Genomic DNA, 23,244 nt, shown 5'->3' on the forward strand with positions numbered 1-23,244 from the left:
GGCATTTTCTTGCCTCAACATTTCAACATGCATTTCAACGGCAAAGAAGTCTGCATGTTTTTTTTCTAAACATTTAAAAAAGGAAAATCATTACATACATGAACGTATTACTTAAAAAGTAACTTAAAATGATTTTTATTTATTATTTTTTTAAAAAACAACTCGGTCTTCCTTTGACTGTTCATTTGTACAAAAAGTTTCATAACAAACACAAAACAAACAAAGAAACAAGACACACATATGAAATTTGACATAAATGTTTCAGTTAAGACAAACTATAAATAGTAGTTGACATTTCAAAACAGTTACGACAATAGTACACGAATGAAATTCAAGTAATTATTTATAAAAATACAAAAAACTGCGTGTGCAGTTTGTTCAAATGGCCAGTAGATGGCAGCAGAAAAACACTCATGCTCACTACTGCAGTGGTCCAAACACCGCACAATTCTACTAGTTTCATACATTTTATTTTAAATGGACAATGTGTAAAATCGGACCACTGTATTTGTTTGGTGTTGAGCAACTGAAAACGAGTGCTAAAAAGCACAAGAATACAAACTATGGAGACGCGTTGTGATCAAAACACAGTGCTATTATCCCTCACGTTTTGTCAAGCTTTTAGTGAAAAAAAAACAAACAAAAAAAATAAGTAAAAGGAAAAAAACGAAATAGAAATAATTAATAAAGGGAACATGAGATAAAAATCTGAAATAAAACTAATAGAAAATAGAAAAGGGGGTGGGGGACAAAAAGGAAAGAAAAGAAGAAAAAAGTAAGAGGGGGACAAAGGAAAAATCTTTAAAAATTAAAAATAAAAGTAAAAAAACCGAAAGTGAGGAAATGAATTAATAAAAGACAAAAAGGGAAACATAGGTAAATTAAGTAAATGTTTGCAATGAAAAAGAAAAGATAGTACTTAAATTGAGCAAAAATGATCTTACAGTCGAAAAACGTTTACTATTGTCTTTTCTTTCGTTTATTAAGAGAATAAAATAATAATTAAAAAAAAACACAGGTTTTGAGGGTTGTTTCGGCAGCAAGATGGCGACCAATCATGTAAGTTCCCTCTAGGTGAAGAACATCTGGTGTCAAAAAAATGCATAATTACATGATAGTTCATTTCTTTTTGAAATGAAGCCATTTTACCATCTTTATTTAGCACCTCCTAATGGTAAGAATAAACAACATTGATATAATGATTAAGTATTAAACACACCAACTGTCTCACACAAATGCATTTTTAAAAATACTCATAGTTTGAAAAATTTGCATTTATTTTACATAACATGCACCTCACCTAACGGGGTCTGACATATTTGTCCACCATCTTGCTGAAAAAGGTACCCAAAAACTTCCAAAAGGCTGGGCAAATAAATGAGAAGGAAAACGGTGCTTTATGGTCACTTTGAGTCTCCATAGTTCTTTTTCTTCCTTTTGCTCTGTAGCACTCAACCCTGCACTAAACTATACAGCGACATCTAGTGGTCAAATATAAAACACTGCCCCTTTGAAAAATACAAGTGATCCCTGTAACAATTATATATTCGTATGTGTGATAAATACTGCGCTGCTGAGAAATTGTGTAAATAATGTGAAACAGTGTAAAAAAACAACCACGGCGTACCGCATACTCAGATATAAAAAGGTGTTTGATATCACATAATAACATTTTTTGCCTCAACAATTTAGATAACAAAAGTTGAAATCTGAGAGATGCACAGTGTTAATGTAAAAAAAGTATGTACGCTAACATATAAATACTGTACATTTTGTCTTCCAACAATTCATTCCAAACTAGCAGTTGAGTTTTTGTGTTATTTTGTTCATCTTCGTTTTTGGAAAACACCAAACCAATACTCTAAAGCAGGAATGTCAAACTGAGTATGGCTCTGGGGACGGATCCAGACTTTCTGTTGACTCCAAAACCTTTGTTTTGTTTTTCAGTATTATGCTTTATCTTTCAGCCTACATTATTAATACATTACTCTACATGTTATAATAACGGATGACAAGGGATCTTTTCTAAACACAAAACACGTATTCACAAAAAATGTGAAAAAGGTTTTTCATGCATGGCATTAAATGTGTGAACTGGTTTATTTCAACAGTTGAGTGAATGCAATTGTACACCTGAACCCCCTCACCATGCTAAACAAACTTGCATTTGATATAGATGACCTAGGGACTCACTTCTTTTTTTTAACATACTCAGAAATTTATGGCGGGCCAAGATAAATCATTCAACGGGCCAGATCCGACCCACGGTCCTTATATTTGACATTCCTGTTCTAAAATCAAATGCTAGTCTGCATGCAATCAGGACAAGTCTTTCTGTAGAGCATAACAGATAGAAAAATCCAGATAAAGTCCTTAAATATGTCTTATTGTGTAAACCAGTTGTTCTCAACTGGTAATGTCTTAAAGACTCATGATCCAAACCTAATTACAAGCCGCAACCCAAATACAGGAAAATAATCCGCTTTTGAAATTTATTAAAAGAAAAGAACCAGAGGATATTCCTTAAAAAAAAAAAGACTTTAAGTAACAATATTCCCTTTTAAATAGACAGTGTGTATTATTAAGCGACTCCTAGTGGTAAAAAAATCAAATCATTAAATAAACAAACATATTTACAACACGAATAATTGCCATCTTGCTGCTACGGGTACCTGTAAACCAGGGGTCACCAACCTTTTTCAAGCTGAGCGCTACCATTTGTTACCAAGTAGCGCAAAGGGAACCCATTTTGATATGCATTCCTGAAATAACAACTTATCTTGTTATTACTATATTGTTACTATGTTATTACCAGGTTAATTATCGCAAGTAGGGTTAAATAGACTCAGTCTACCACAAAAAAAAAAAATCTTTTTACTAGAAAATCACAACAATGCAGCACTGGTGAGCTATTTTCATAACAAGTCCACAAGCACCTCAGCTGTCCTTAGGTGGCACACTGGTGCCCAGGGGCACCCTGTTGGAGACCCCTGCTGTAAACAAACCAAAAGGCTTGTGAAAATTTGGGTAAAACATTAGAAGAAAAATGGTGCCGTTGGGTCACTTTGAGCCTCTGTGGTTTGTATTCCACCTTGTGCTTTTTATCACTTGTAACATTACACGATACAGCGACAATTAGTGGTCAAAAAATACACACTGTCCATTTAATGCTCAATTAGCTGCATCTTTAATGACATCCATAAGGCCTCATTTCAGTAGCTTTGTCCTTAATATAATAAAATCCATATATTTTCTGTAGTATCTGCATTTGGCCATGCTCAACATGTCAATATGTCGCCATCTACTGTTAAAGGTGGGCTCCGTTGTTTGAGGTGTCCGTAAAATGTAGAAATTATAATATTTTCTCTATTAGTATGTGTTAACAATGCCAAATTGAGTTCAAAGAGCCCTAACACTATTTTCTCATGGGCCTGTCTGCTTTTATCTTACTTTTAGCAAAGCTGTTTGGGGCGGAATATATTGGGTAGGAGGATGGGAGTGGGGTGGAGAGTTTCCTCATGCTCGTCCTCGCGTTTTTTGTTTGTGTAGCATGAAAACGGTGAAATTAAGAAAACGCCTGTTCAATGTATAAAGTTTAATCAAACGCGTCTAAGAACAGAACATAAAGAAGCACCTCGCTACTTTGTGCTTCGGCTTTCGCCAGTTCGCTGCTTTGCGGACTTTGTCTTTATTGTCACTGATATTAACGTATTATGCATTGTGTTTTGCAGCTGACAGCACACAGCAAATGCAGGGTGGGGGTGGGGGGCTTTGTGCTCTGGGTGGGCATGACTGTGTGCGCGACTGTGATAGGCTGGTGTGTGCTGTCAGTCAAACAGCTGGGGTGGGCGGGCGCACAAGTCTATGTGTCGACTAAAGCAAACTACGTAGCACTGCAACAGCGGGTGTTTTAGCAGATCGTGACATTAAAAAGAAATTCATCAATTAGATCGGACTAAGAAGAAAGCCAGAAGTGTGCAAAGAAATGGTGATCACCGGTGGGTTCTCCAAGGTTTGTTATTGAGTCTGGTAAGAGACTTAGGTGGAATTGGGGGAGAAGGCAATAGCGGCACCGCAAGTCAGGACTACTGCGACTAGGCTACGAAAAAACAACTTTTGCGAGCTATCGCTGCCGAGGCTGTATCTCACTAACACCAGATTATTTACGCATGAAACGAAGGACCTGGAGCTACAACTCGTGGGAAACCGCTACATTAGCGTGCACCTAGCCAGCCGCTCTCTAAATCGCTTTCTTACACTGAAAGGGGAAGTCCTTCAATTTTATTGCAAATACCATTCATTCAATTTAAATTCTGTGTTCTGTGTTTTTATTTGTAGATCTACATTTTGTATTTTGTTACAGTTGTTTATTCTCAGTAGGGAAGGACGTCATCTCGGGCTAAGTTTGACCGTCGGGACTTTTATGAAGGTGCAACGCTACTTGGCTGATTTTCATGTTTTTCAGGGGCTTCTGCTCCCCATTAACCCAGGGATAACTGCATGTGCTACAAACAGAGGCTGCAATGATGGCTTAAGCCAGAAGATGGCGTCAGCAGATAGAACATTTACGAATTCCGGACAGCACCTTTGAGGAACGTAGTTGACCCTCAGTTCTTCTTTTTCTTATCTTAGCATTCTTTTGCCAAGGCTAAGGCTCAAAACTAACTGAAAACGGGTCTGCAACCTGCTTTCTGTCACAACTCACCAGTTGAGAAAAACTGGTGTAACCAATCATCAAAAATGAGAGTAAAAAAAATGCTGTAAACGTAATTGTCCAGTAGGTCCTGCCGCTACACCGACGTTTCCGACTGGAGCAGGAGGACGAATTTGTGCGATTTGGGGTCCACGTACTCTTCGCTGACTCGGATGTACGGGATGCTCTTGGCGGTTACGGCGAGGCTGAAGTCGAGGCACCTTAGCACGAATTCGCTTCCGTCTTTGACCCCGCTCGTTACCGACGCTTCGCTCACTAGCGTCCACTGGTCGGCCATCCAACGCTCGGGGCCGTACTGCAGGGTGGGCCCCGGGGTAAGGTACGTCTCCAGGAAGGCCTGCCCACACGGAACACAGTTTGTGACATCATTTTACCTCAGGTATGTCAAATGCAGGATGTGTGATGATTTAGTCCAGCCCGCCGTACATTTCTGAGTACCCGTATTTTCCGCACTCTAAGCACCAGCCCAGAGTCGCGGCCCGCAATGGATTAAGAAAAAACGAAGAAGAAACATAAAAAAAAAATAATAATTCGTAGCGGCACCAAAGAAAACGGCAAGCTGCTTTTTTCCGCAACAGATGCACTCTAAATACAAAAAACGTCTGGAAACACCGACGACCCCTTTGAGAGAAATGAGTGCATGTTCTTTCATATAATACATATTCGGAGAGTAACACTGGAGGTCTTAGAGTACTTTGTTCAATACAGAGGCACGTCGCTACTTTGCGTTTTAGTTGCAGCTGGTTCACTGCTTTGATTGTCATTGTGTATTGTGTTCTGCATTCTGATTGACCAAACAGAGCAAGATACTTTCTATCACCAATACATTTGGACCTCTCCACCCACTTAATCTACTTAGAAGACCATATGCGGGTATTTGACGCTCCCTAGTGGCTTTTTCAAAAATATTTGTTTCTGTCGGAGAGAACCATATGTTAAATGCAGTTTTCCATAACAAAGTATCATGCAAATGAAATGAAATGATCTGCATTTATATAGCGCTTTTCAAGTCAATGACTTCCCAAAGCGCTTTACAATGTGCTCCACATTTCCCAATAGCGGCCTTCCATGTAAGGCGCTAACCTGCTTATTGGGGGTATTAGGGGTTCAGTGTCTTACCCAAGGACACTTCGACATGTAACACGGACGAGCCGGGATTCGAACTGGGAACCCTTGATCCCAAGACGAGCGCTCTACCTCCTGAGCTACTGCCGCCCACTAAAGTGAAGTATATGGGGTCTGTATATCCTAAAGTTGTGCAATTAAACAGCAACATTTTTTTTTAAATTATAGTTTGACATTACAAAATATTTTCATTAAAAAAAAAAAAAAACACTACAGTATTTTTTTTTGTTAAATACATACTCAAGCTGGTAATTTGTGTTTGTTCTTGAACAATTATATTAAAAATAAAATAAATGAATAAACATTTGTGCAGATTTTCACGTTTCGCTGGGGGTTTCTTCCCCATTAACCATGATAACTGAGGGATTACTGTACCTTATTCAACATCCTTACAATATTTAAACTTATCACCCACACATGAACTTTTTTATACATCCAATTTGAACAGCAGTAAAGGTTGTCTATCATAAATACTACATTTCTCATTCCGTATCATCCGCGTCTAGGTTATGTAGCTGAAGTTTCTTTTCATCCTTGAGAAACGATAAGAAGCAAATGCAATCTGGTCAGGTACTGTGGCAACCACCAATGACAACAACACAAAAAGATATGCCTGTGTTTCAATCTGGCACCATTATCCACAGTATGGTTGCCCTGGGGCTGTAGTCTTAAAATGTAGGGCTCGCATTTAACACGTTAGCCCTTATTTGCATTTTCTTTTAGCAAACAATTAAGTACATGTTCGTCTTAATAGGCATCATGAATGGTCTTATAATCCAAAAAGGCGTGACATAAACAACTTCAAGCAGAATGGAAAACAGCGCAGCTGAAAATGGCATCTGGTATGCAGGGTTGGGTAGGGTTACTTCAACTGGATTCCTTTCAATTACTTTTGGATTACTCCAATACCAGATATGCTAATGAAAGACAAAAGAAACTAAATATGAATAAAATGACTACATTTTGTGCTGGCTTGGGGAGTAACGGTGTCAAGGAACGGGCCAGGAGGCAGGAAATGTGAACTCATTTGCGTTACGGTCTGTTACTTTTATTTAGAAATCAAAAGTTGTCCACGCAGGGACCAAAGACAAAACAAAAACAGGCTTACAGGCAATCACTCAGAACAAACCGGCACGAACAGGTCTTCAAGAAAGAAAGGCAGTAACTCAGAACAAACGGGCATGAACAGGTTTTTCCTCGTGTCAAACAAAACAATGGTATGGCCACGGGCAGTCCAAAAACGAGCCCTTAAGAATCCCAGACGCAATTAAGTCAATCTGTGTCAGCCGGTGTCAAGGGGCGGGACCAGCTTGGTGTCATGGCGACCATGCAGGACATGACAAACGGAATACATGGAACGGCAAAAATGATGTTGGCAAGCTGTTTGGATTTATTTTCATTTTGTTTCTGTCGCATTTTATGTTTGTTTTGCCGGAGATCAAAGAGATCAAAGCCAGGAGAGAAAGCTTACCACGTGTTGTGAGTCATAATTTTATTCATATTTAGTTTGTATTGTCTTTTATTAGCATATTTGGTATTGGAGTAATCCAAAAGTTTTTGAAAGTAATCCAGTTAAAGTAACCCTACCCAACCCTGCTGGTATGCGAAGGGTGTTGCTGTTCTGACAGTAACGCTAAATTCTTTATGCAGTTTGTGTGTTCTGGGCTTAAAATGTAAGAAATGGGTGTGAATTAGTTCATTTTTATGGCTGTGGTTTTGTATCCAGTGCGGTTCGTACAAAGACAAAATTGAGTTTTGTTCTTAAATTTGAACATGAGGCTTTTAATCAGTTGCGCTCTGTAGTCCGGACTATACGGTGGATCAAAAAGCAGTTGGAGCAGGTTTACCTTGGGACTCATATTGTTGATGAGACAAAAAGCCAGGTGCTTCTGGATGCTTTCCATGCTGTGGCACTGCTGCCTCCTGGTGGTGCGGAGGTACTTCTGCAGGGAGCGGGCCATGGAAGGGAAAACGGCCAGAGCCGCTTCCCGCACCTCCATGATGTCGGACGGGTTGGCACGCTCGTCTTCTTTTTTCATGCGCCGCACGTGCGTGAACGCCTCCTCCACTGCCACCACCAACCTGAACAAGAAGTCAGGATGGGAATGGTTCGTAAAAGGTCTATTTACATTTTTGTAGACACTCAAAATAGAGAATGGTAAATGGTAAATGGTCTGCATTTATATAGCGCTTTTCAACTCAATGAAGACCTCCCAAAGCGCTTAACAATGTACTTCACACTTACCCAATCACACATACACTCACACACCAGTAGGGAGTCAGCCATGCAGGCGCCTACCTGCCTAATGGGGGGATTAGGGATTCAGTGTCTTGCACAAGGACACTTTGACATATAAGACGGAGGAGCCGGGAATCGAAGACATAAAGGGATTTTGAAATTGTTGTGGCCAGGGAGCGAAGCCTTCAGGTAAGAAAATCCAACCAGTTAAAAGCCCTTCCCTCAGCCCTTTTTTCTCGTTATATATCCTTTTTTTTTTTGGTTTGAACAATTTTATTGACACTTTAAACAGCAATTAAACACATTCACAATTTCATTATATCATATTCTAACAATATGAGGTTTGAACAATTTTTATCAACACTTTTAACAGCAATTAAACACATTCACAATTTCACCATATCATATTCTAGGATAGAAAGATACTTTATTCATCCCCGGAGGGAAATTCACATTTCCAGCAGCATCCCTTCGCTAAGAACAATACAATAATAAAGCAAAAGGAAAACAATATACAAATACCCAATGTGACGTGCTAATGCCCACTGTAGCGTGTTGTATAGAGTATTTAAATAGTGCTACATAAAATACACACTGCAATAAAAGTACGGTAATATGCAATGTAGGGGGTGTGAGTTAATGTGGGCCTTTACTCTGCCGGGTGGAGTTAAAGAGCCTCATGGCATGAGGAAGAATAGATCTCTTCAGTCTGTCCGTGGTACAAGACAGTGACAGAAGTCTGTCGCTGAAGCTGCTCTTCTGTCTGGATATAATGCTGTGTAGTGGATGTGATGAATTGTCCATGATTGACCGCAGCTTTTTCAGTGCCCGTCTCTCGGCTACTGTTGTCAGGCTTTCGAGCTCTGTGCCCACAACAGAGCTCGCTTTCCTCGCCAGTTTTTTGAGACGAGAGGCATCCTTCTTCATGACGGCCTCCCCAACACGCTGCCACATAGAAGAGGGCGCTTGCCACAACTGTCTCGTAGAATATTTGCAGGAGCTTTTTGCAGATGTTGAAGGAGGCCAGCCTTCTGAGGAAGTAAAGTCAGCTTCGACCTTTCGTACATAAAGCTTCTGTGTTGGCAGTCCAGTCCAGTTTGTTGTCCAGCTGCACACCCAGGTATTTGTAGGTCTGGACAGATTCTACACCTTCTCCTTTGATGGTTACAAGAACCGCGTGAGTTTTAGTTCTCCTGAAGTCCACCACCATCTCCCTGGTCTTGGTGGTGTTCAGGTGCAGGTGGTTTGCGTCGCTCTATTGGACAAAGTCTTATTCTAACAAGGTTTCTGGAGGTAAAGTAAAATAGCGTTGGAGTCTTCTTTGTAGTCCCCACATGTATTTCATTTCTTTAAGTTTTTTATTTTTTCATGCATTTTCAAGGGGGTGGGGGTGGGGGGGGGGGGTTTTGTAAGGGGTATTGGTCTATTTTCTTTATTACTTATCCATTATCCGTTATCGGTCAGTTCATAATATGCTACAAAGCCAAGGTGCCAGGACATTTATTCTCAGCCAAAAGGCCAAGCTAAGGTCCTCGCCTCAAAGCATTGCTGCGATCATTGCGAATTTCATAATCACGACTCAGCTTTTTTTAATAGCTAGATTTTTGGTTTAAACAAATTTATTGACACTAATAACAGAAAACAATCATGACAATCTCAACAGCAATTAAGCACATTCACGATATTACCAGTATATTTCAATATGACGTTTAACAGCAAACACAATGTGAGGTTTGAAAACTCTTCTCGAAAATCTTGATAGCAATCAAGCATATTCACAATTTCATTATATAACATCTTTGTTAGTGTCAATAGATCCGTCCAGGCCAAAGTCGATTGTTTTTGGTCTAAACACATCCACCGACACCAACAGCAGCAAAACAAACACGACAATCTCAACAGCCATCAAGCATATTCGCAATTTTGTTATATCTGACAATATGACGTGACGATATGATGTTTTAACATTTTTTCCTGACATTTTCAACATCAATTAAACAATTTCAGAGTTATTATCTTTTAACAGTAGTTAACCAACGTGTAAAGGGCAATACTATTGTGCAAGGGCATAGCTCTGACATCCCACCCTCCCAAGCAGCATCCTTCCAGTCCTCTGTGTGGGTCCTCTCCCTTCTTACTTCTACTTACCACAATCCAGGCCGTTGCTGCCGGGACCCCCACAGTGTAGCTCCGGTTCCCCCCTCCGGGTGGGTGCAGACGATTCTTCTTTATGGCTGCGTCCTAGGCCCGCTGCTCGCAGATTGTATGGTATCTGCAGCCATTTGGAGCACAGCCAAGGGGGGGATCTGCCTGCACCTCCATACCAGCAGGTTTTTGGAGGTCCAGATGGCGTCCTTGATGGCAGCGAGAGTGAGCCAGTCCCTGGCAAAGTCGTTCCGAGACCTCCTCGACCGACTCACCCCGTAAAGCACGTACTGTGCATCAGGGACCTACCCTGCTGGCAAGTCCGGGAACTTTCCTAGTTGGTCGGCCATTGTCCACAAGTCCTCGGCAGCGTTGCACTCACAAAAAAGGTGCCTCACCGACTCCTGGGCACCACAGCCAGGTCAAGGGCATGTCGAAGTCGCTGACATTCCTCGGTGGTGCATTACGGCTCTGACTGGGAGAACCTCATGAGCCACCATCCATGACAAGTCTCGTAGTCTGCTTGGTAGGGCAGGATGATTCACGTTGCTCCAAACCGTTGTAGGTTTGGCAAACGCAAGCTCCCGCACAGGACTTACTGTTGCTCGCTCTTGCACAATAGCAATAAGGGCCCTGAGGTTTTGTAAAGTGTGACATTCTTGTGTTTCCAAATCAAACTTCTTTAAAAAAATCCCGAATAAAGAGATGTGTTGGTGGCAAGTTAAATGAAACTGGAATCAAACGATTGTTTGGTTCAAGCTTTAGCTTCCGCAAATATGAGCCCATCCAAAACCGGGTCATCGCTTGACCTTTCGGGTTGTTGGGTGGGCCCACAGCGTTTTGGAAGTGGAGAGAGACATATTTGCTTCCCAGGAAAAGCTGGAGGTCAGGCACTCCTTTCCCCCCTTTTTCCTTTTTCTTTTTCATTGTATCTCTTTTTATCCTTTCCCACTTTGAGCCCCAGACAAAGCGAAAGATGGCTCGGTCCAGTTGTAACAGCACGTTTCTTTTGGGCATAAAAACTAAAGTGATTGACAAAAGCAGTGGGAGGATGATCGCTTTGATGATTAGGACCTTCCCCTCTATTGTCAGTTTTCTTAGTAACCAAAAAACAAGTCTTTGCTTAACTTTAGGCTACGAAAGCAGATACGTCTGTTAGATTATCAGAATATTATCAGTATGTCGTCGCCAACATGAGTTTTACAGCTATAGTAAGTTTATTGTTTGGTCATCACATCATTGCTTTGATGATGCACACCATGCTTGTCCACATATTTTTACTAGCGATTTACTAGCTGTATCCTACTTACCAGTACTTTCCCGGCAATGGCCGTCAGCCTTATCTTATCGAACAACCTGGAAAATCCAGCTGTGTGCAGTTTTAAGAAAAGTCTCTTGTTCTTTGGGATCCTTTTTTTATCTTTTAATGTTAGTTCCCAGGAGAGCTCCTTAGAGTTTCCTTTTTATGTTTTGCATAATCTACGCCTTTCTCCTACAAGAGAGGGGCCGAAACAAATTTCGATGCCTTTCTTGGTGGGAGACGCGCTTCCCATTGACTGGGCCGGAGTCCACTCTGATTTCAACTTTATTTTGAAACTTTGTATTAAATGTCCCAACTGCATTGCTTCTCTTCTGCTCTATTTTTTTCAAAGTCCGAATACTCGGTGTGGTCCAAGAAAAGAACACACGGCGAGACATCAAAAATGTATTTCGCCTTACGTCCTAAAGGGTATGGAAATCAGAGAACATCAACACAATTGGCCGATAGCGACATTGATGTAATAGTCCAAACCAGGGGTCGCAACCTATGACTCGCGTGCCAGCAGTGGCACGCAAGGGGTTAACCAGTCGCACGTGAGCACACAAAAAAATAATACAAATAATATTGATTTTTCTCAAGCGCATTTTTACCTGAAATATAGACATTTTCAGTTGTGCGCCGTGTTTACGGTAGCACCCCTCCTTTTCTGTTTTGTGTGTGAGTGCGTGTCTGCGCCGCGCCTCGCAGAAGAGGAGAGATTCGTGTTTTAACGCAGCCAACGAAACACACGTGCGCAAAAAATGAACGAATCATGACAGCTCCTCGAGCGAAAACATATTGTTCTTTCCAGCCAGCGTGGAAAGACGAATGAGGCTTTGTGCCAAAAATGGCCGTGCTGTTTTGTGCATTATGCCTCGAGAGCGTTGTACCTCGCACAGCAAGTGTTAAACGTCGTTACGAGACGAAACATGAACATGAATTCAAGAATGAGTCCGACACGGCGGGGACATGACAACGCGCTGTGTCCAGGTACGCACATTCCTCACTACATAGCAAAGCACAGAAAACCATTTAGCGATGGCGAATATTTTCAAGAAGCGTGTGTGTATGCGTGTGTGCGCATGTGCGTACGTGTGCTTTCTGCTTTGCTGCTGTTATTTCAAGTTTTGATATCTTCTGCAACAAGATATCATTGATGAATGAATGGTATGCTAGCTGTCCATAGCACTTGTTTTATGATTGTAGTTCATTGTTAATGAAGAATGGTTGATTCTGGTTAATTCTTGTGGCAAAAAGATGAAGTCATGGATGGCTACAGGCCTTTCCACTTGTTATTCACATTCATTTTTTAATTGATTGATGAACAAGAATAATGGATGATAAATTTGTCAGTTATACCAGTGTTTTTCAACCAGTGTGCCGGGGCACCCTAGTGTGCCTTGAGACCTTGTCTAGTGTGCCGCTGGTATTTTATCTTTCCAAGAAATCAGGCCATTATTTTTGCAATCTTCAGACGAGGAACTGTAATAGTCATCCATATCAGTATGTGGCAGTAGATTTTTATATACTTTTTATGCACTAATTATCTGCTCTTGAGGTAGCACAGTACATTCAATAACTTAATTTGTTTAACAGAGCGGTTTAAGATTGCACTGTAAAAAATAAAAACATAAAGCACATCATCCATTTTTATTTTAAGTATTATTTTCTTCTTTTTATATACTAATTATCTGCGTATGGGTAGTTCAGTGAAATATTTGACATAACTTCACTTTCAAACTTTTTCGACGGACGGTGAGCCTCGGAACTTTTTTATAAATAAAAGTGTACCTTGCTTAAAAAAGGGTTGAAAAACACTGAGTTATACGATTAAAATGTATATCCATGTCGTATATTTGGACTGGTGTAAAATTACAGCTCTTTTGGATATCAGAAAAATATTGCGCGAGTCATTGATCTTGGTGTGGCACACTGTTTTACAAGGACATTTGAAGGAGGCATTCCACACCAAAAAGTTTGCTGACCAGTGGCCTCAACCGAACAACAACGCACAGTAATAGTCAAAATAAACAAACTGGCATCCTTCTTCGCAGGTGTTAAATATTAATGATAAAAACTCATTGGGAAGAAACCTTTTCTGCTTACCTGGCTTTCCGCTTGCGGACCCGTCTTTCGTAGTCGGCCTCCTCGTAGTAGAGCTCGTTGTGGGCGCTGTCTTTGCGTTTGGCGGCAGCTGCCATTGCGGCCGTGGATTGGTTGCCGTTGGGGGGTTGCGCCCCTGCCGTGGCGCTTGCTGGAGCTACGTTTGAAAAGGAAGAAGCAAGAAGAAGACGAGGGCTGAATTAATGGGATCACCTTAAGCGGGAGGAAGCCAGCTCTTGCAGATTAATGGAGTGCGTCTCTACGTGGAGAACAAAGAGCAGAACGAGAGGAGGACAAAGCAACCTTCACACCGTTACGTTCTCGAAAGATTACACCAGAGATTTGAAAACATTGATTTCATATTTGATATACTGATCCAAGTTGTAGATTTGACACGTCTGGACCGAAAATCAAGTTCAATTACAAGGAATTCACGTCCGACATGTAATTTTTTAAGAATATGTTCTGACTAATATTGCATTTGTGGATTACAGTTAAAAGGGGACACTGTGCGGCACGGTGGACGAGTGGTTAGCGCGTCTGTGGCACAGTTCTAAAGTCATGGGATCAAATCCAGCTACCAGCCTTCCCGTGCTTAGTTTGGATATGCTCCCAGTGCTTGCACCCGGGTTTTCTCCCACGTTCTAAAAACATGCATGTCAGGTTAATTGGCCAGCCAAAATTGTCCATAGATGTGAAAAGTGAGTTGTATGTCTCTGTGTTGCCCTGTGACTGACTGGCAACCAGTTCAGAGTGTCCCACTGCCCGAAGATAACTGAGATGGGTTCCAGCACCCCCGCGACCCTACTGAGGATAAGCAGTGCAGATAATGAATGGATGGATGGAGATATATATATATATATATATATATATATATATATATATATATATATATATATATATATATATATATATATATATATATATATATATAAAATGAAGGTTTTTTTTTTTTATCCTTAGGAGGTGCTGATGAGCTAAATAATACAGGGTGCTCGGTAAAGCTTTGTTACCAATACATTTACAACAAGAAAGACAATTAGACACGCATCTAATTTTTAAATGAAGTGTTACAGCTTCATTATTTCTTATTTTCATGTTTCAAAGTAAAGGTTTTATTTTGTTATCCTGTTAGATTATTCTGTTTGTTTCTATTTCTCATATTGGACACCTGCAACAAGATTGCAGATCTTGATTTTAACCATTATTCCTTTCTGTTGTCTGTTATTTTGACTATTCTGCTCTGTTTACATCATTGTCACGACTGGCCAATAGTGTTGCTGTTCTTTTATTTAGTTTTGGGCAAATCTGCTTTTTCTAACTAAGGAAATTCAACAAAATGAAAGGGCTCAGAGGATGGCTTTTAGAACAGATCTAGAAATTCCAATATCCTTGGCGCGACGATCCCCGGCTACAGAAACTGGCTTTTGGGACATGGAACGTTACCTCTGTGGCAGGGAAGGAGCCCGAGTTGGTGCGTGAGGTTGAGAAATTCCGACTAGATATAGTCGGACTCACCTCTACGCACGGCTTGGGCTCTGGTACCAGTCCTCTCGAGAGGGGTTGGACTCTCTTCCACTCTGGAGTTGCCCGTGGTGAGAGGCGCAGAGCCGGTGTGGGCATATTAATTGCTCCACGGCTCGGCGCCTGTACGTTGGGGTTCACCCCGGTAGACGAGAGGGTAGCCTCCCTCCGCCTTCGGGTGGGGGGACGGGTCCTGACTGTTGTTTGTGCTTATGCACCAAATAGCAGTTCGGAGTACCCACCCTTCTTGGGGTCCTTAGAGGGTGTGCTTGAGAGCGCGCCCCCTGGGGACTCCCTCGTACTGCTGGGAGACTTCAACGCTCACGTGGGCAATGACAGTGAGACCTGGAAGGGCGTGATTGGGAAGAACGGCCCCCCTGACCTGAACCCGAGTGGTGTTTCGTTATTGGACTTCTGTGCTCGTCATGGTCTGTCCATAATGAACACCATTTTCAGACATAAGGGTGTCCATATGTGCACTTGGCACCAGGACACCCTAGGCCGTAGTTCGATGATCGACTTTGTCATCGTTTCGTCGGACCTGCGGCCACATGTTCTGGACACTCGGGTGAAGAGAGGGGCGGAGCTGTCAACTGATCACCACCTGGTGGTGAGTTGGCTTCGATGGTGGGGGAAGATGCCGGCCCGACCCGGCAGACCCAAGCGTGTTGTGAGGGTCTGTTGGGAACGGCTGGCAGAATCTCCTGTCAGAAGAAGTTTCAATTCACACCTCCGGCAGAACTTCGCCCATGTCCCGAGGGAGGCGGGGGACATTGAGTCCGAGTGGACCATGTTCCGCGCCTCCATTGTCGAGGCGGCTGATCGGAGCTGTGGCCGTAAGGTAGTCGGTGCCTGCCGCGGCGGCAACCCTCAGACCCGTTGGTGGTCACCGGCGGTGAGGGATGCCGTCAAGCTGAAGAAGGAGTCTTATCGGGCCTTCCTGGCCTGTGGGACTCTGGAAGCAGCTGGCAGGTATCGGCTGGCCAAGCGGAATGCGGCTTTGGCGGTTGCCGAGGCAAAAACTCGGGCATGGGAGGAGTTTGGCGAGGCCATGGAAGCCGACTTCCGAACGGCTTCGAGGAAATTCTGGTCCACCATCCGACGTCTTAGGGGGGGGAAGCGGTGTGCCATCGACACTGTGTATAGTGCCGATGGGGCGCTGCTGACCTCGACCCGGGACGTTGTGAATCGGTGGGCGGAGTACTTCGAAGACCTCCTCAATCCCACCGGCACGTCTTCCTCTGGGGAAGCAGAGCCTGAGGACTCTGGGTTGGGCTCTCGTATCACTGGCGTTGAAGTCACCGAGGTTGTCAAAAAACTCCTCGGTGGCAGGGCCCCGGGGGTCGATGAGATCCGCCCGGACTTCATTAAGGCTCTGGATGTTGTGGGCGTGTCATGGTTGACGCGCCTCTGCAACATCGCGTGGACATCGGGGACAGTGCCTCTGGACTGGCAGACTGGGGTGGTGGTTCCCGTCTTTAAGAAGAGGGACCGGAGAGTGTGTTCCAACTACAGGGGAATCACACTTCTCAGCCTGCCTGGTAAGGTCTATTCAGGGGTACTGGAGAGGAGGGTCCACCAGGAAGTCGAATCTCGGATTCAGGAGGAACAGTGTGGTTTTCGTCCTGGCCGTGGAACACTGGACCAGCTCTATACACTCTTCAGGGTCTTTGAGGGTGCATGGGAGTTTGCCTGTCCGGTCTACATGTGTTTTGTGGACTTGGAGAAGGCATTCGACCGTGTTCCTCGGGAGGCCCTGTAGGGGGTGCTTCGGGAGTATGGGGTACCGCACAGTCTTATCCGGGCTGTGCGGTCCCTGTATGCCCGGTGCCAGAGTCTGGTCCGCATTGCCGGCACTAAGTCGGATTCGTTCCCGGTGAGGGTTGGGCTCCGCCAGGGCTGCCCTTTGTCACCGATTCTGTTCATAACTTTTATGGACAGAATTTCTAGGCGCAGCCTTGGCGGGGATGGAGTCCGGTTTGGGGGCCTCAGCATTGCGTCACTGCTTTTTGCAGATGACGTGGTGCTGTTGGCTTCCTCAGGCCGTGATCTTCAGCTCTCGCTGGAGCGATTCGCAGCCGAGTGTGAAGCGGCCGGGATGGGAATCAGCACCTCCAAGTCCGAGGCCATGGTTCTCAGTCGGAAAAGGGTGGTATGCTTCCTACTGGGTCAGGGAGGAGGTCTTGCCCCAAGTGGAGGAGTTCAAGTATCTTGGGGTCTTGTTCACGAGTGAGGGTAGGATGGAATGGGAGATCGACAGACGGGTCGGTGCAGCGTCTGCCGTCATTCGGACCCTGTACCGGTCTGTCGTGGTGAAGAGGGAGCTGAGCCGAAAGGCAAAGCTCTCGATCTACCGGTCGATCTACGTTCCTACCCTCACCTATGGTCATGAACTGTGGGTCATGACCGAAAGAACTCGATCCCGGATACAAGTGGCTGAAATGAGTTTCCTCCGCAGGGTGGCTGGGTTCTCCCTTAGAGATAAGGTGAGAAGCTCAGTCATCCGGGAGGGACTCGGTGTAGAGCCACTGCTCCTCCGCGTTGAGAGGAGCCAGTTAAGGTGGCTCGGGCATCTAATAAGGATGTCTCCTGGACGCCTCCCTCGGGAGGTGTTCCGGGCATGTCCCACCGGCAAGAGGCCCCGGGGGCGACCCAGGACACGTTGGAGAGACTATGTCTCTCGGCTGGCTTGGGAACGCCTCGGGGTCCCGTCGGATGAGCTGGAGGAGGTGGCTGGGGATAGGGACGTCTGGGCTTCCCTTTTAACGCTGCTGCCCCCGCGACCCGACCTCGGATAAGCGGAAGACAATGGATGGATGGATGGAAGGATATTTTGTAGTCTTCTCTTGTTATCTTGCCAGTTCAAATGTCATTGATGTCTTCTCTTCTTATTTTGAGTGTCTACTATAAATCATATAAGCATATATGTCTACATTACACGCATTGATTAGTCTCTCAACTTTTTGACTCTTCGGGTAAGTATACAACTCTTGAATAATAACAGTTAAATACTGATATAAAATCAACTTATCGCAAGGAGGAAAACAAGCTTCCCTGAATGTCAAAATATTCTTATAGGCACGCAAAATATCGATGAATTTGCAATCTGTACCTTTGCAGCTTTGCGTCTCGTGTGCTCATGCATCAGAGCAGAGAAGCTCATTATTATAAATACAAGAGCGCTTTCAGGGGGGATAGGGAGAGATGGAGAAGTGGTGGTAAAATGTATTTTGATTAAATCAGATGTCTTGTTCTGGGGTCTGCCTAAACGCAGGGAATCCTGAACAGATGCATGTGTGCTCAACAAGAAGGATGATTTTCAACAAAAAGAAAAACAAAGTAACAAACGAACAAGTTGTCACAAAACAATGAAATGTCCAGACAAAACAAAACATGACAATATCCAAACCAGAAACGAATAAACAAACCAGAAATCAAGTTTTAATGACCAGACATATATAATATAAAGTCTTTGGTTGGGTCATTCCATCACGTTTTGCATAGGAGGACTTAAATGCGGTGAAGCCGGAACAGAGGCAGGTGTGTATTTAGATTAAGATTGAAATTATTGGTTCTCTTAGGGAAATTCACTTTCACCGACTGTACCTGGAGAAAACAACAGGCATTACAATACATTGCACAAACAAACAAACAAACAAAAACACACCACCAGAATGACAAACATATGTGACAGTGGGACAAATGAAAGGAGACTAATTAGATGGGTCAACAGGGCCTGTTGTTTAGAAGTGTAACAGCAGAGGAGATCAGGCTTTTACCGAGGCGGGCCCTCTTAAATCTTATTGTACTGTATGCGCCCTGATGGTAGCGGGAGGAAGTATTGCTATAGTGGATGAATGATAACCTGGACTATTGTGTTTGCCAGTCGAATGATGGCCCTGTTATTTAAGTCTGAAGGATTGGGTGTGGATAGGCCGATGATTTTAGCTGCTGTGTATGTAATAGGGATGAGTTTGGTCCGTTTAGTAACAAAGTGAAAAAACATGTGAAGAAGCACAGGAGGATGGGGTGAACAATGCTTTGGTACAGTAGTAACAGGAGGTGAGGTGCAACATATAGTACGGTTGACTGACAGTCTTTGTTGTTGATTATTTTCTTGAATGTCAGTAGTATGTTGATCAAAGGTGAGTTAGTGGTCCAGTGCTACTCCCAGATATTTAAAGGTGTCACTGTTTCAGTATTTTATTGACAAAAAACAGGAACAACAACAAACAAAGAACAGGTTTTAAAACAACTAGCAATGTGTCCGAACCAGAAATTGAAAAAAAACAATTCGACATGGTAACTGAAGGTAGTACTGAAGTGGCATGGATGCCTTACTTAATGCTTCCCTTCACATGGGTCCACCCGCGTAACATTAGAACCATGAACCTGATTTGCATGAGTGTGTGAACACAGGTAAGGAAAAGGCCGAAGGCTTAAAAAAAGATTAGAAATGGGTAGCAAAGGAAGCTGAAGTGGTAGAACGTGAGGAGTGAACGCTTAATGAATTATTTAAGGCTTCAAATGCCGTCAACCCCCCCAGAGGCCTTTCTGTTCAAAGGGAGGGCGTAGATGCCCATTTTGGATGCAAGAACCTTCACAGCCTTTGAAGCATTCATAGCGGGCCGATGAAAATTTTCTTTTGAATGTTATTACTACAGAAACGGAATAAAGTAATTCTTCGCTATAACGTGGTTTACTTTTGGCGGTTTCGCTACTTAACAGATTTGCACCGTGCATTGTTTTCTGTATTATGATTGGCTAAACCAGATGTACCAACCCTATTGATTAACAGGAAGGACTATCCTTTTGACATGAATTTTCAAAAATGACTCATCAAAGCAGCGCTGCCATGAGCGACTGCCTTTCCAGCAGCTCCCCTGTTATCTCTCACTATTTGTGATTTTTTGTTTTATTGTCTGCTTCTATCTTCGGTGTTTTTCTTCCTGTTTTGACAACTACACTATGGATTACTTCTATCCAATGGACATGGGTTTTAGCGCACAAAAATGCATTTATTCAAGGAATCAACTCCTTGCCCTGAAGAATTCTCGTGCCGGCGTGATGAAGGGGCCTATCGTGGAGGAAGAACCGGAGCTAGCTAAGCTGCTAGCGGCGTTATAAGTATTCGGTACCATCCGCAATCATGGTAAATGCGAACTCACTACCAAATGAGATCAACGAGTGCTGGTGGAAAACATCGAAGCGCACAGGGAGCGCAGTTGCTGTGTTTTGCGGAAACGTGGCTCACGTTTAGCATTCCGTACGCTAACGTGTAGCCACCCGGAGCTACCCGGAGCAATCCGGCTTCAGCGTCACGAAAGCCTACAGGAATCGGAGAGGAGACGGACTCGCTAACACGAGGTGGTGTATCCCTGGACACAAAGAAAAAGATTTCCATCTGCCGCAGAAATGTCGAACTTTTGGACTGGCGTGTGACGTCATCCACTCCGCTACAAGCACCCCTAGGGCATCATGTTAATCTGTTAATAAACAACGGGGTAGACTGCTGGAAGTGTGGATTTCCCTACGGGGATGAATAAAGTATCTTTCTATCTATCTATCTATCTATCTATCTATCTATCTATCTATCTATCTATCTATCTATCTATCTATCTATCTTGTTCGGGGTTTGCACACCAATTTCATGGCCAAATTCAAGTGGTTTCGAGGACTTTCAAAGACAACTTTCTAATTTCTCCAGTACCAAGAAGAAATCCTGAGTGATTCATGTATCTTGCAGTGCCACAAAGATATGTGATTTACGTATATATATATTTTATCTTCCCTGTGCATTTAAGAAGAGATGATTTTTGAGGTCTTGAGTAAAACGCAAGTACATTTGTTTTTGAGACAAATATCGGCCTATATATTGGGTTAAAAATTACAGTAATATGTAGATTACATTTTCAGTTGCAGGAAGTTCTTCCCGTTAAAATTTACCACAAGGAAATGCTACCTTCATTTTTTGCATGGCTCATAATAAATGTCTATAATTGATCATCCTTGCATAAATACACATTTTATTGTTTCCTGTTTTGCTGTTTTATGCACCTGTTCTCTTGAGTAAAGGGCGATGATGCTTCAAAAAACAATGCCATACAAAATAATGCCAGCTGCTGTTACTCACAAGGGAACAAGAAATACAGTGGCAAAGCGAAGCCACCAAAAAGCAGTTTGGGTCATTTTTAGGAAACATGTTGAGAAATATGGTAACAATTTCAGCTATTATGAGCACTTCACTGCAATTTCAAGCAGTTTTCAACCCCTGAACACACAACACAACATTAAATCCAAGCATTTTCAAGGATTTCAAGCACTTGTACAAACCCTGCATATTCTTACTATGCTGTTACTATGTTTCAGATTCAGATTCAGATTCAGATCTACTTTATTGTCATTCTAGTACACGTGTATACAGAACGAAATGTCGATACATCTGACCCGCACAGTTTCCTTGAATGTACAGATATAAATAAAATGTTGTATTGAGTTGGAGTATTGAGTACTAATAATATACTAAATAATTATGGCTGTGTATAGTATTTTACAGTAGCGCAAATAGTTAAATGTTATAACCAGGTTTGGATTTTTAAAAGCTGGTTTGGTTTCGGTGTATAATAAAATATTTAATTATATTATAATTGTAAAAACAGAGGTTTTGACTTCAGGTAATTGGCATTTCACAGGTTTTTGGGGGGAACGTAAACCGCCCGATAAGCAAAGAATTTCTGTTCTGTGTTCTTCATTTAATTTTTCTTGACAGTGAACTCATCCAGGAGACAAAACAAAAGACAACGACCAGCAGAGGCAGACAGATGGAGAAGCCTGATGGGTTACAAACAGCGTCCCACGTTTGTATTTATGAATTTAAGAAATGAGAAAGAAGGATGTGAAATAGAATGCTAAACAATTAAGGGGAAATGGAATAACAAAAACGTGTAATACAAATTCACAAGTGTTAATATTGCTCAATAAACATCAGAAGTACCAATTACCAACTCAACAAGATAGGCTGTTGAGTTGTTATTTTGAACCAACACTGCCTTTTGGCTATCCTCTGGCCATTCTGGAGGGGTAAGAAAATTGTGGTAGAACGTGTGGAGCGAATGCTAAATGAAAAGTGTTAAGTCCGGGTCATGAAACAAACATAAATTGTGACAAGAGTTGGGAGGGTTACTTGTATCTCACTAGTTACTAGTTACTAGTTTCCGGTTGAAACATGTAGTCGTAACGGAAACCAAGAACCATAATATTGCAATAATGTAACGTGAGTTCTATTAATTACTTTTGGATTACTCCAACATTAAATGTGCTAAAAAAAGACCAACTAAGGTAAAAAGAATTATAAATGAATGGTGTAACCTTGTAAAATAAATAGAGAAAACCAAGTTCTAAAAAGAAAGTAGCATATTTTTATATTTTTATTTCACATGGCAGATGAGATGTGCTTTGTTTTAGTTTATATTAAGAGCAGATTATCTATCCATCTATCTATCTACCCTGGTCATATCCTTTGAGAGGGGTGACCGACAGCAAGACAAACACATACAAAAACAAGGAAAATAAAAAGGGGAAAAAGTAGCAATAAAATCACACACAAAATCTTTTGGACCATGGCCAACCCAAATGCCCAAACACCCACAAGTAAAGCACCTCGACACCCAAGTCGGTCATGCTTTCGTCCCTCCAGGTGAAACAGAACACAAGAAGGCAGCCATGTCACTCGGGTCAGGGTGACACAACACACTCTTCTGTTCAACAGCAGGGCCTGTCAGCTTTCACTGGTTCACCCCTGCCGCATCATATGGTGCCCTGCCCATCCCTTAAAACGCATCCAAACATTCTACTATCCTTTCACAACACTTCTCCACTCATTCCCATCACAAACAGAGGTTAAAGTGGGGTGTAGAAGTATAGATGTTTATAAGTGCATATGGACCTGTTTCAGAAAGAAGTGCTGAGGCGAGAGAAGAGTTCTGGAAGGAATTGTCCGAATGTGTGGCAAGTGCGAAAGAAGGGTGGAAAAAGCACATGAAGGCCGAATATTGTTTTTAACACAACAGGTGTAGATAGATAGATAGCAGTCCA

The 23,244-nt window shown here is 42.6% G+C and overlaps 1 protein-coding gene across 1 annotated transcript in view; it reads right to left on the reverse strand.

Annotated features, from left to right (window-relative positions):
- Positions 1-241: 241 nt before the first annotated feature.
- LOC148353141 (vang-like protein 1) overlaps positions 242-23,244 on the reverse strand; it is a 59,112-nt gene continuing 36,109 nt past the window's right edge. The window contains exons 7-9 of the mRNA XM_088353036.1: positions 13,630-13,783; positions 7,687-7,921; positions 242-5,051 (exon numbers count right to left, since the gene is read on the reverse strand). Coding sequence (XP_088209162.1) covers positions 4,791-5,051; positions 7,687-7,921; positions 13,630-13,783 — 650 coding nt within the window. The 3' untranslated portion in view covers positions 242-4,790. The remainder of the gene's footprint in view (positions 5,052-7,686; positions 7,922-13,629; positions 13,784-23,244) is intronic.

The sequence above is a fragment of the Urocampus carinirostris genome, chromosome 14 (assembly GCF_059441175.1).
Source record: "Urocampus carinirostris isolate Australia breed hairy pipefish chromosome 14, RoL_Ucar_1.0, whole genome shotgun sequence".
NCBI lineage: Eukaryota > Metazoa > Chordata > Actinopteri > Syngnathiformes > Syngnathidae > Urocampus > Urocampus carinirostris.